Source organism: Dermacentor variabilis, chromosome 2 (assembly GCF_050947875.1).
Source record: "Dermacentor variabilis isolate Ectoservices chromosome 2, ASM5094787v1, whole genome shotgun sequence".
Taxonomy (NCBI): domain Eukaryota; kingdom Metazoa; phylum Arthropoda; class Arachnida; order Ixodida; family Ixodidae; genus Dermacentor; species Dermacentor variabilis.
In genome coordinates, this window is record NC_134569.1 from 173,770,915 (window position 1) to 173,784,254 (window position 13,340).

The 13,340-nt window shown below is 47.5% G+C and overlaps 1 protein-coding gene across 2 annotated transcripts in view; it reads left to right on the plus strand.

Moving 5' to 3' along the window:
* Positions 1-8,289, plus strand: part of LOC142572952 (carbohydrate sulfotransferase 4-like) — a 31,788-nt gene extending 23,499 nt beyond the window's left edge. For both annotated transcript variants that reach the window (XM_075682428.1, XM_075682429.1), the window contains exons 2-4: positions 3,909-4,006; positions 4,338-4,870; positions 7,559-8,289. In XM_075682428.1, coding sequence (XP_075538543.1) covers positions 3,909-4,006; positions 4,338-4,870; positions 7,559-8,077 — 1,150 coding nt within the window. In that variant the 3' untranslated portion in view covers positions 8,078-8,289. The remainder of the gene's footprint in view (positions 1-3,908; positions 4,007-4,337; positions 4,871-7,558) is intronic.
* The last annotated feature ends 5,051 nt before the right edge of the window (positions 8,290-13,340 follow it).

The window sequence follows — 13,340 nt, forward strand, 5'->3', positions numbered from 1 at the left end:
TCCTCCATCAACGACACGGTGACAACCGTGATACCGGAAGGTAACGCATGGGTACACAGTCCAGAGTTGAAAAGAGACACGCAGGCTTTGTTTCCGCGTACGGTGACCATAGTGCGCGGGAAGACGGCAGAGTACGTCAGGACCAGATCGAGAACAGGGGAAACAGCGTATTCACCATCGCGTACCGGAGGAGAGGGACTTAACGGGACGTACGTTGCGGCTTGTGGTGGCAGACTGAGGAACTCTACCGAACATAAGCGGTTGGGAGTGTAGGATATTTCGTGGGCGTCAAAATGGAGTTCCAGTTAAATAACACCTTTCTAGAAGTATATAAGGGCTGATGGCGTCTAGAGAAAATCTAGGCCAATGACAACGTCATGAGGACACTGCGCAGTACGGCAAACAAAAGAGTGGTCTGATGGCTAGCAATATATACTCGGGTGGTAGGAATCCACGGTCTTGTAGGACCGTGAAGGAGTAAACCTGCAGTGTGGTATGGAGGCATCGGAAGCCTGTGGATCAGATCAAGGAGAAAAGCGTCGAATGTGGCCTTTAGAACGGCGTCAAGATACAGCGTTCTAGTTTGAAGGCAACGACCAGCGACTGTGGCATTGACGTGCAATGTGTTCAACACGAGAAGTGTTAAAACATATGGGTAGGTGGCTTGCCATCCTCCAGTCAGCTACGTTTTGCAGCGTGGAAAGTGGACCTGGTTGTAAGTGGCATTGGCAGAAGTACCATCGGCTGCACGGTTAGACCAGGCTGCAGATTGTAAACCCAGGTTTGTAAACTCGTTGCAGACGACTACTTGTATGAGAGACACGGTGGGCAGGTTCGCTGATTGAACGTCTGGAAGAACAGCCATAGGAACTATTGCTTCTTGTTAGCGGCGAGCAATGCGAGTTACATCTTCCGACGTTGTTGTAGACAGCGTAGAGAATGGCTTGTTCTCCCATGATGATGTGACGACGGTGTAAGCAGCCGAAGGAAATGGCGGGTGATGCGGCGACTCTTCGCTTGTTCGAAGCGCTGGCACTCCTTAACTATGGCGTCCATCCTCGCACATTCCTTGAGGTGCAGTAGATGAAACGCATCATCGGCTATTCCTTTCAAACTGCGCGAAAGCTGGTAAGATTCATACATATACATGACGGCTCCATCCTGTCGAAGAGTACTACTGCAGCTGTCGTCTTTCCATCGAAAGGTACCGCTATCAAGTTGAAAACATCTCACCCGACAACGTTGACGGCAGCATAACTAGCAGCGCTCCAGGCCTCACTTCACTTTATTGATGATGAACCAAGACACAAATAGTCCGATTTTCTGCGACTCGAAGACGGCACAACATGGTTTATGATCAGCGTTAGGACGCGGTCCGCATGACGAGTTGGCATTTGAAATCGCATAGGCCATACACCCCCTAAGAAACTACGTCAAATAATTTTTCAGTGGCTACCAATTCACTGTGGCATATTTAGCAATGAACGTGCCAATCAAACTGCTCGTTCAGATATTGTAGGAGACAACGGCTTATCTTTCCCGCTGTCTAAGACAGATGCTCCTAGGATGATCCGCCTACTTGCACAACAAAGCACTAGATCAGAGTAGAATGAACCACATTTTATGCACGTCTGTTTATACATCCGGGATTCGCACTTAAGAATTTGTGGCCAGCGGGAAAAACGGGGCAGGGGACATACGAAAGACGAGGACAATTGCTTACTGCCAACTGAAATTGTATGCCTTATACAATGTTTTATGTAGAAAACACAGAGCAAAAGCGACATAAAACATACATATGCAAAATAATGAAACAAAGAATAAAGATAAAAAATAAATAAATATTATGCTATCACCGGTGAGCGGGTTGGTGTACGTGTAGTGTTTCCGGCCCCACACAAGCTTTGTTCGGTATCAAAAAGAGGCACCCCTATCAAGAAACAAAAACCCAGTGTGAAGTCAAGCACTGCAACCGTTACATGGATTGTGTGCAGGGGGACAGAGTCCCCTTGAAGCGTGCCGCCTGCTACGCAGGTCACGCAGGCAGGTATCTGAACGATCGTCTGCGTGAGCATGCGAATAATATTATGAATAGAAGGGAAGGTTTTTAGCCCTGCATTACAGCGCATGCGGATGTACCCCTCTGTTTGGAAAAACAAAAAAACCTTCACAGACAGGGTCGACCGAAAGTGCATCATCGTTGAGTCGGCTAGCATTGCACGTGAAGTATTCCCATACATAAATAGGCCATCCCTGGCCTTATTAAGAAGCTAGTTGGCATTCTTAGGCGATGGCAAAGCGAACAGTGAGAGTGATGGTACCTTTAGAATGTTTTTTCTATTTTTATTTCTTTATTGTTTGTTTTTTATTTTACATATATTATGCTTATGTCGTTTTCCCTTTGTTTTTTCTATGTAACACCTTGTATCAGACAATACAGCTTCACTTGGCAGTAAGCGCTCGCCCTCGTTTTTCCTCTGTCTCCTGGACTACATTGCGCTGCGCCGCACAGTCTAAATTGGAAAACCAACTAGCCCAAACCATCACCCTTCCAAACTTGAGCCTCCGACTTCCACCAAACTTCCCGAAAGCGATGCGACCCTTTTGTGTAGGCCATGGTTGGGCGTCGCATTTACCAATGCCTATGCTTTGCGCATAGGGGTGGCCGACACTGGAGCGTGTGTTCATTGTCAGTTCCCGCTGTACAGGTCTCAGAGAGAATCGCTTTCCGTCATGCTGAACAAGTTGTACGACCCGCCTCTGTCCCAAGAAAGAATTTTGAAACATCAACGCGACTTGACATCACAAGGACGTGCAAGCAGCACTGGGCTTCTCGAGATGGACATGGCTCTGAGAACGGATGTGATTGGAACGCCTTTTCTCTTGCCTGTATTTCTATTCTTCTTCCTTCTTTTTCTTTCTTGCTCCCTTCTTTTTCTTCTCGCTTTTTGTCCTCTTTACAACTCCTATATCCCCCACTCCAGTGCAGGGCAGCGAAGCGAAAACGCGCGTCTGGTTAACCTCCCTGCCTTTCCTTTCTCTCTCTCTCTCTTATAGGATTCGGTTACTTTTGAGTCAAATTTTCGAAAAAGGCCCAGCACGACCTATATGTGGGAAACGTACGGTTCAGTGGCCGTCTGCACGCGGGATCCCAACTACTTTTTAGCGGCCTGCTGACGACCAAATGGTCTGGCGAACAACTCAGGCAGCTTCGCCTTGCAAGCGTCCATGCTTGTAAGATCTTCTTCATGCGTGTGGGGCCAAATGCGTGCCCTTCTTTTAAGGCAGAATATCACGTTGACTAACGTGAGCGTGGGGTCCCAGCTGCAGTGGTCGCTTCCGCGCTCGTGTGTGCAGATCCAGTCTTCTACATCTAAACCGTCCGTGCCAGAGAAGGTTCCCGTGTCTCGTTTTTCAAAATGTATCACTTGAGCCTGTGGCTGCTGCGCCGCCGTCAGTACGTAGTTTATCGCAGAGCGACGAACAGGGAGCGTGCACGCAGGTGAAGGCATACACCTTACTTCTACCAAAAATGTTGTTACGAACAGAGCGTGTATTCACAAATTACTCCTATATGCAAGGTTACAACATCCACAAGGGGCAGCGACGAAAGCAAAACTCTCGCATGCCTCTGGCCACGTCGCCGCTGTCGCCGTCCTTGGACTGACGGTAGTAGCCCCTTCGCTGTGTCGTGGAAATTTAAAATGAAAAATCTGGGTCTTCTTGCAACGTAAGGATGACTAATGGTGATGACACTTGCCGGTTCGGACCATGTGTGCCTTGTCTACTTCAATACAGTTTTCGAAACAGGACGCTAGCGACAACTTCAGAAGTCCAAGCACACGATGGTCAATGTGAGCTCAGTGGTCAGTGCCTGATAAATCACTCTGTTTTTTTTTTCCTTGCAGAGCCTCAATGCGAAAAAAAATATGTTTCGCTTTACTATTAGCCAGCTTATTCCTCCTGAGCTGCAGCGTATTATATTCATGGAGAGCTTTGCAGCTACGTAAGTAATACGAGAACTCGGTATATTATCACTTTATGGCGAAAACACAGCCCGATGAGTGTGCTCTCATGATTACAGTCGAAAACCACTGTACCGACCTACAATTGAATCGACTTCTGAAGCCATATGTCCTATCGACTCTTTGCTAACTCACGCCTATCATAGAATCATAGAAACAATAATGCGGTGAAATGAGCCAAAGCTATGGTAAGCGCAATGTCTAGAAAAACATGTAGTTGAGAATGAAAACGTCATATATATCAGGTCAATGCGCTCGCATCTTCCTGTTGCTTTGCGTGAGAATGTAAGACTTCCTTTCTTCTTTTGGCAGATTTCCCACGAAGAAGTTTCCTCACGGAAGGTGTACGTACAACAGAATCTCCCGTCGTGGTCAACGAACATACAAGGTTGTCAGCGGATACCAGTGATTCTTCTTTAGAAAGACTTCTCCCCGCTGCGTTTAGAGCGGCGCTCGAAAGATATCCCGTGGTCGCTGCAGTGGATCTGAAAATAAAGGTGATCGTCGCCTATTACCGGTCTGGGTCATCCTTTGTTGGCGAATTGCTGTCTTCAGCGCCACGGACATTTTTCCACTTTGAGCCTCTTATGCCGTTCACTGTGAGCGGCAGCATACGACCAGGAAGACAGAGCCACGCTTTCCGTCTGATAGACGACCTTGTCAGGTGCCGCTTCGAGCCGCTCTACACAGTGTGGCTGGAGAACACCCCTTACTACAAGTTCAACCACTTCCTGGCCGACCTCTGCGAAGGTGGAGAGTCTTGCTCCTCCCCGAGTCACCTCTCTGCTCTCTGTTCAAGAGCCGAAACGCAAGTTTTCAAGTTCACCAGACTGCGCGTCAGTCAGGTCAGAGTTTTCACATCCCAGATATTTATTTATTTATTTATTTGCTTATTTATTTATACAGTAATACCAGCCTTCGTCAGGCCTAGGCAGAATGGGCAATACGGGTGAAATAATTCAATCAAAACATTTAGCACACGAACGCAAGAACAATCATGATGTCATTGTTTATTATAATCGGCCACCTATTCGTGTCAACTGCAGTACTAAGAGCTCTCCTAGGGATCCACAATTACCCTAGTCTTGCGATAGCTAATTCCAAGTTATGCCAACAAATTTTCTAATTTCATCACTCCACCTGGTTATGTAACTCTAATACACCAACGTAAATCTAATAGGCAACTTTACCTTTAGTAGACCTGCTCTAGCGATACTTGTGCTTCCGAGCTTCGTTTTTGCTCTTAATGTCAGTTAAGAGAGGGAGATCGCTTAAAACTCTTAAAGAAGATCGAAGCAATCTCTGAAGGAGCAGTCGTAGCTTTTTGCAGCAAGAACACGAGCTCGTGTCTCGAGCCAAAATGATGGCAGTGCCCGCAGATACCCACCATCTCTTGTACTACAATTCTTCGGCGGCTAAAATGACCCATTCTGGTGACTTAAGGTAATGCCATAATGAGAGGATCATGACAGCCCTTTTGACGGCTGATGTGAACCGTCTCGCAGTCACGACAGCGTTTGCCCGAAGTTGAGGTCACCGGTTAGACCACATAGTTCACGGGCGCTGTAAGCTCAATGAATCGCTACGGAGCCAGATATTTCGGAGGAGGCTCTGGAGCGAGTTCTGAAGAGTGGAATGGCAGCCGAAGCGAGAAAGTAGAATCAATGGCGAACGTCTCTGCAGGCTGAGCGTAGTCGCGACGATCTTTTTGGATGCCTTCGGTATGGGTCGTGAATGAGGGAGCTAGTTGACGGCACTATTCTGCATGTTGAGAATTATCTGAACGGCGTAAATTTACGGACGTCGTGCTGATACCGAACAATGGTGGCCAAAGTAGAGGATGTTTCTCGTCCTTCGAAAAAAATAAATACGTGAGAAACACGTGGTGTTTTGAGTGGCGGTGTTATGCGCGTACGCGAGAAAACGGAAGATTTCTTCCCAATTGAAATATTCGGATGCGTCGTATAGTGTGAGCAAGCCACCGAGAATGCCCTTCAACCGCTCCGTTAGACCACATTTCTATGGGTGATACACCGCTAATGATGCAGTCAATGGAGCCGCACGCTGCCAGTCGCTCATTAATAACGTCAGAGAGGAGGTCAACGCCTAACTCTGGGAGAGGTTCTCGCGGTGGGCCGTATAGTTCCATGAAAGGCCGTAGGTTGAATGCGGTGACTTGCGAGCAGCGGTGCCATGATGTGCAGCAGTTTCAGTGTATTTTTCAGGTACTTTACTGTGAAAAGGGTGGCTTGCTGCGAAAAGCAGTGTAGTATTCACATTGACATTGTTATGGGGCTTTATTCTAGCTTCGCCTGCATGCTGCCAGATTTACGTTCGGGACCCCAAAACATTCATAGCGACGCGTGTCAAAATTTAATACCGTTACTTTCTCCCGTAGTAAACTGTACATATATATTCTCGGTGTGTCGAAAGATAAAAATACGCTTCATGTCTCCACCATATGTGTATATATTTCTTTTGCATAAAGGAGTGGAGCTTGTTCGTCGAAAAACACTTCGAAAGCCTACCAAGACCGGTACTAGCTGGAGGGTCCTGAGTATTTGCTTTGCAAGTCTTAGTTTTTCCGTTAAAGGCTAAATGTTCCTGGAAGTTCCACAGAGCTAAAACGGAAGTGTTTTGAAAACTGCTTGTTTAAACAAGAAATGTGCGTATACCCCGGCTTCGCGCAGCCACTGGAAATTAAAGAAAGGTGACGCAGTGATTCTGTCACATCAAATTGGGTGCGTTAGGTTACCACGCACCTAACTCCAAAGTTACGCACTCGAGTGCGCTCGGGGAGTGCGCTGTGGAGCGTAGCTTCACGACGATTTTAAAAGACTGCGCCCGGGAACACCAACGCGTCACATGACCAATGTTATGTCGCTTGCGTATCCGCTATTGCGTTTCTCGTGCTTCCTGAAGATGACACCGCTTGCAACCTGCCACAATTCTTGATCGACGATGTCGATCTCGAGGAATTTTACGTGGGGCGACAGAGGCAGCAACAGCGGTTGAGGTTTGTGATGCAATGCGTTCGCACTGCTACCAGAGGTACCGCACTACGCGAATTGTTTCTGCTCCGCGGTATGTAGACTGTAGGAATTCATTGCACATTGTAGTGGGACAGAAATTATAATGATTAGATGCGCTCAGAATTACGTACTAAACGAAATGTGTGGCCAACCAGTCACGAAGAAAAACTACTAGAATGCGCGTCAACGAGTACGACCGGAGATCACACAGGCATTTGCACGAAGCACCACTGCGAATGAGAAACCAAAGAGCGCGTGGAACGCGACAACTGCGCATTGAAGGGGTGAAAGTGCGAGGTCGGCGAAAATATGTCACCATGCCGGAAGCCGTAGCACGCGCGAGCTCGCGCACACCGGAAGTCGCTTTCGGCGGTTAAGTATGTTAAGTTTACTTGGAGTGCGGTCTGCCGACGAGAGCGCACTCGAGCTCTTTAACTTGAGGCGCCCATTGTAAAAGCAACGTTTGTTCACGTATAGCTTACGTAGCTTTATTTGTCGCAGGTGGGATCTTGGATTGAGCGAAACCCGGACATTGCGCAGTCTGTTCGCGTGATCCACCTGGTGCGAGACCCGCGGGCCATCTACTCTTCTAGAAGAGGTCTTCGCTGGTGCACAGACTACAAGCCCTGCGACAGCGCGGCCGCCTTGTGCGACCAGATGCGATCAGACTTGGATGCATTCGGGGAGCTGACCCGTCGACTACAGATAAACAGAACCTACCAGATACGTTTCGAAGACCTCGCCGCGGACCCCCTAAACGAGACGATGCGCGTGTTCGGGAGCTTAGGTCTAAACTATGCACCATCCGTTTCGAAATACATTGAAGCCCACACGGCAGCAGCTGCAGCGGAAATGAGGAACGCTCACTCGACGAAGAGAAACTCGAAAGCGGTTGTGCACATGTGGAAGCAGAAGTTGTCAATGCGGAAGATACGGGAAATAGAAACGACGTGCGCTGGTGTTCTTCAAAGGCTTGGCTACGCGAGCGGGCCGACAAGCGAGAAAGGTGCAAAAGCCTAACGAAACAGGGCTGATTTCGCCACCCCAAACTTTCGACACATTCGCCAAACTTTGCTGTCAATACTATCGAAAGTGTATTCTGATATTTAAACCACAATGTGCGAGCCCAAACTGCCACTACGTCCTCTGGCCAGTGGTAATGGCGTCAGTGCAAGAGAGTGGCCAAAGTGCTACGCGCGCAATGTCTCTTCGCAATGTAATAAAGGTCTAAGAAGCTATGCTTTGATCTGTAACGCGTTCGATATACACTGCAGGGACGGTCGCAGAAATACACATTAAGCATGTGCAATACGGGCAGTGATGCGCCAACGACGCACTAAGGTAAGCATTGTACGAGCGCAAATAAACCAGGTGTTTCTTTTGATACAAACTATTAAAAAAAGCTCACATCCAGGCACTTGTTTTCGCTCACAGGCTACGCGGTTTAGTGGACACTAGCAGCAAAAGATCTCAGCAATAATTTTGATAATTGACTAAAATATGCTACTTAAATTAGGGCACCTGCTCTAATTAAAAGTAGACGCCGAGGAGAATTAATGTATTGTCTGCTGAGCACAAATCTTTAGGCTAACACTACTTTCCAGATATGCGACTTTTAAATTCCTTGCTATAACACCGGCGTCCCATTTCAGTGTTTCCCAAAAGTGTGCCTCTAATATTTCGGGAGGGCCGTAGCTGATACTTCGAATCAGTTTTGAGGCGATTTCGGAAACGAATATCCCGAAAGTCCTCGTATTTCTGTTGAGACCATGTGGACTTTATTATTCACTCCTTCTCGGTTTCAATTTCGCACTTACATGTGCCCGGAGGTTAGTTAATAGAAGTTGTATGATTAGCACACTGAGTCATGAGACAAAATTGCCGTCAAGGTACTTCTTACTGCTAATGACCCTTAGCCACGTAGTCTTTCTGCAAAAATAGCAGGGGCCTATATATGCATGGTAATTTTTTAGTAGAAAATGTTCCGCATAAAAAGAAACACCTGACGTAAGCGGCATGCGTGACGCAGGGCTGGGAGAATGTTCGGCACCTGTAGCCACAGCGGCACCAACTTTTAGTTTGCGGGAGAGCGGGGAGCTCAGTATTTCTTGGTATAAGTTTGCACATTGTAATAAACAGTGGTGTGTGTGTGTGTGTGTGTGTGTGTGTGTGTGTGTGTGTGTGTGTGTGTGTGTGTGTGTGTGTGTGTGTGTGTGTGTGTGTGTGTGTGTGTGTGTGTGTGTGTGTGTGTGTGTGTGTGTGTGTGTGTGTGTGTGTGTGTGCTTTGAGCTTTCGTTCTCGTTACTTAGCTGGCTCTGGTCTTGCAAACTATCGCATTACAAACCGTGTGGACGTGCAAACAATATCGGTTAGCTTGGGTGCGAGCAGAGGAATAGCCTTGAAGGGGCAAGAAATTCTAAATAAAATATATATTTTGATGCAAACTTTACAATACTGCATTGAAGAATTGTGTGTAATTGCGAAATAATGGGGACTCGATAAGCCAGAAGACGAAGTAAACTTGAGAATTAAGTGGAAGAGGTACATTGGAAGCGGTGAACGGAGTTGTTGCTGAGGAAACTCGGGCTGACCACTATTTGTCATCTCTGGCTTCGGGAAATGACAATAAATAGGCAGCTGCATTTCATTTGAAAAGGTGCGAAATTCATTATGGAAATAATCAGTGTATACGCCTTGAAGGGTGTGAAATTGCGAAATAATAGTGACTCGATAAGCCAGAAGACGAAGTAAACTTGAGAATTAAGTGGAAGAGGTACATTGGAAGCGGTGAACGGAGTTGTTGCTGAGGAAACTCGGGCTGACCACTTTTTGTCATCTCTGGCTTCGGGAAATGACACTAAATAGGCAGCTGCATTTCATTTGAAACGGTGCGAAATTCATTATGGAAATAATCAGTGCATACGCCTTGAACGGGACTCCCTCCACTAGCTTTTGAAAAAATCTGAGACGATTTCTAAGGTTTTGTAAGTTCCCAGTTATTATTCTTGCGTAGGCCTGTCCATTTTCTTTTGCATCTATCATTCCATCTATATAAATTCTTAAGCTTAGTTCTTGCTTTTTTCTACAAGCGAGGCTTTTGTACTTGCGTTAGCTAAACTTGTATAAGCTGGAATAATTGATAGCGCATTTTTTCCTCCGCTGCTCCCCTCGGTATTGTTTGATATTGGGGGTATGATACATAAATACGAAAAAAATGGCAACGTTGCCTAGCTCGCGTGGTCATCTCTGCATTGTTTTGACATTGGCTGCACACCACGATGCGGAGCAATGTAGGCACTCAGCGGAATATATCTTATTATCAATTTACCTGAGGGTAGGAGCGATATGCCCTGCCATTTCACCGGCAATTAAAATCCACAATGCTCCTCACTATACCTCATTCGCGGCCTTCCGCGGGAGTGCGGGCTCACTAAGCGAGGTAACGAGAACTTGTCGATAGTTTTAAGCGAGCAATGTGTCGCGTCGATTAGTGCTCGCCGCCGGTGCCATTCCACCTACCCCAATAAGCTTTGTCTCTGTGCTAGTCAGGGTTGAGGCAATTACATTCTGTGCTCACTGCGAGCCTTGCAGTGGCCGCATCTATTGGCAAAGTCAGGCCGCAACGCCAGCAATTTCGCCCTGCGGCGCACCGAGCATGGCCTGTGGTAGAGAGGTGATCAGCGGTGCGCAAAATGTCTCGGCAACCGAGCGTGTTTTCGCTTGACGCAGGTGCAAGATCACCGCTCTCTGTCACTCTGCAGTGGAGAATGTCGGTTGGAGATAGTCCCTTGTCTAACGTGCCGCTGCTGCCGAAGGCCATAGAAAAGAGAAAAAAAAAGAACGATAGTAGGGAGTGGGCACATCCTGAAGCCTAGTTTTGAAAATTTGTGCGCGCGAAACGCGCTTCTCGAAACCTAGGGAAACCGATGCGTTAGCGAATAGGGCAGATTAATGTTACGCAGCTGAAAGCGACGCGCATAACTTTGTTTGTGTTGATTATATACAACGCCTAACATCGTGCAACGCCTCAGTTAATGCGTTCGCAGCTCTCTTCTCATTGAGAACGTTTGTTTATGCAATTTACTGTTTAAAACCTCTGACGAAATGCAAAACCATGCAGCGACGCGCACCGCGAGAATGGGCGTAAGCGAAGCTTCGGTGAGTCGACAAAACTTGTGTGGCGTGTCTTTGTAAAATACACGGCGCTTGTAGTAAAGGCTTCGCTTCTTAAGCAAGACAGCAGACTCGTGCGACCTTCTGAAATCACAATCCAATTTGTAGGAAAACTAGCCGTTTCTTTCGAGAATCTGCATTACCACTTTCGACTACCAGAAGTGAAATCAAAAACTTTATATGAGTGGGTTCTTTGAAGCCTTGCCCGCACATAAAACTCTCGAGCCCTTGAGAAGTACTAGTTCATCAAAGCCATTTACTTCACGAACACATTCGCCATATTTACCCCCCCTGCTCTCATATATTTCTACTACTGCCATGTTTTATTGATGTTGAAGAAAACAGTATAGCAAAACTGTCAATCAAAAACCAGCTTTCTTTTGGCCAATCTGTGTCCACAAAAGCAAGTGCACACATAGTAAAATAATATCGGCGAGCACAGTCGCCGATCGTCAAAATCTCACCGCCGAGCCAAACGCGTCATCTTTTATACATGACAGTAAAGTTTCGTTCGTTCTCTGTCCTCGCTTCACCGTTGGAACTTGAAGCTTCTCGGACGATGATCGGCAGTTGTTGATCAAACGCAGGCAGGAAGCGATGATATCAGATGTACAAGAAATATTTATACGTAAACTTTTCTATATAGATGGCAGGCAAAACAAATACATTACATATTTGAATAATTGAGAAACAAAGTCTCACTCTTCGACTGTCTCAATGACTGTTAGAGCCCAGACTCGTTTTAACGTACATAGCACGGAGGCTCACTGATCTAACAGCAATCCTGATCTCCCCCAAGTCTAACGTACATGGTACGGAGCCTCACTGATCTATCAGTAATCCTGATTTCAGCCAAGTCTAAGGGACAGTACGTCGTCCCGATTTTTATAGCCCAAATATGCAAAGGAAACAAGGCGGTAGGGCCGTTGGCCCGTCCCACAAGTTCAGTTGCCAGTCAGAGTCAACCGTTTGTTAAGCCACAACCCCCAGGGATGGGCTTACTCTATAAAAATAAACATATTGGAAAACAAAGCTCTTTTCCTTCTTCCCTAAAACTCCGTTGCCCTCTCATTTCTCCGTAGTTAGTGACGGGCTCAGCAAAACACGCTTGGCCCGAACAAGTTATCGCTAGGCCGCCTCAAATCCCAAGGGCGTCTCTAGGCCGCAAATGTCTCGGAAGCAGGGGCATCGATACTACTTAGTGCGGCCGAACTCAAAGTTTGTCCGTGTGGGAGACTGATGGCCCTCCGTGTCCTTCAAACTTATTGTCTGCAAGACAAAGTTCTCCGAGTGCGTGTTTCCAAGACGCCGCCGTCCGAATGCACTCTTCACGTATGCACCGCATCCGTACAGCGTGCACTGTAAGCTGGCCTTCGACACCACACAGGCAGTCGCACCCAACAACAAGGCTGGCGATTGCGTTCCGGACGCGTAGAAGAATAGGTCCCTGCTCAGTACATGCGGCACGGGGTTAGAAGAATAGGTCCCTGCTCAGTTCATGCGGCCCGGGGTTAGAAGAATAGGTCCCTGCTCTGTACATGCGGCACGGGGTAAAAGTTGCTAAGCCCTTCTTAACATCGGCGGCGCCTCCAATTATTCAGGTACTCGGGAGCCAGACCCACAATACAGTGTACAGCGGTCCCTTTCAAGGCTGGTCTGTGTGGACTCGTGTGACCGTCGGCGGACTGCCAACACCGTGCGCACAATACCGACTTCCCGGAATCGGCACTCGCCCTCCTGGCGCCTGCCGCGACGCGTCACCCAACACCGCGCGGTGCTTGTGACCCCACATAACACAGCAACTGTTGCCCCGCTGACATGGGGGGAAGTGAACCCCGTCTCTATACACAAAGCACGGGGCCGATTCATGATACTTAAGAACACGAACAATCAGAGCGACCTTACACGTCCCTTCTATAGAGCATACTGGGCTCACAATGTGCCCAGTTATACTACAAGAGCCAAAGGGCGCTGTATCCTAGAATTTAGGCTCTGAAGGTTCCGTCAAATAAAATTGACATACGCTGCCCAACACGGGTGCTGCGGAGCCACGTAAGGAACAGGAAAATGAACTGAAAGGACCGCGAAAAAAAAACTATTTTCTCACAGC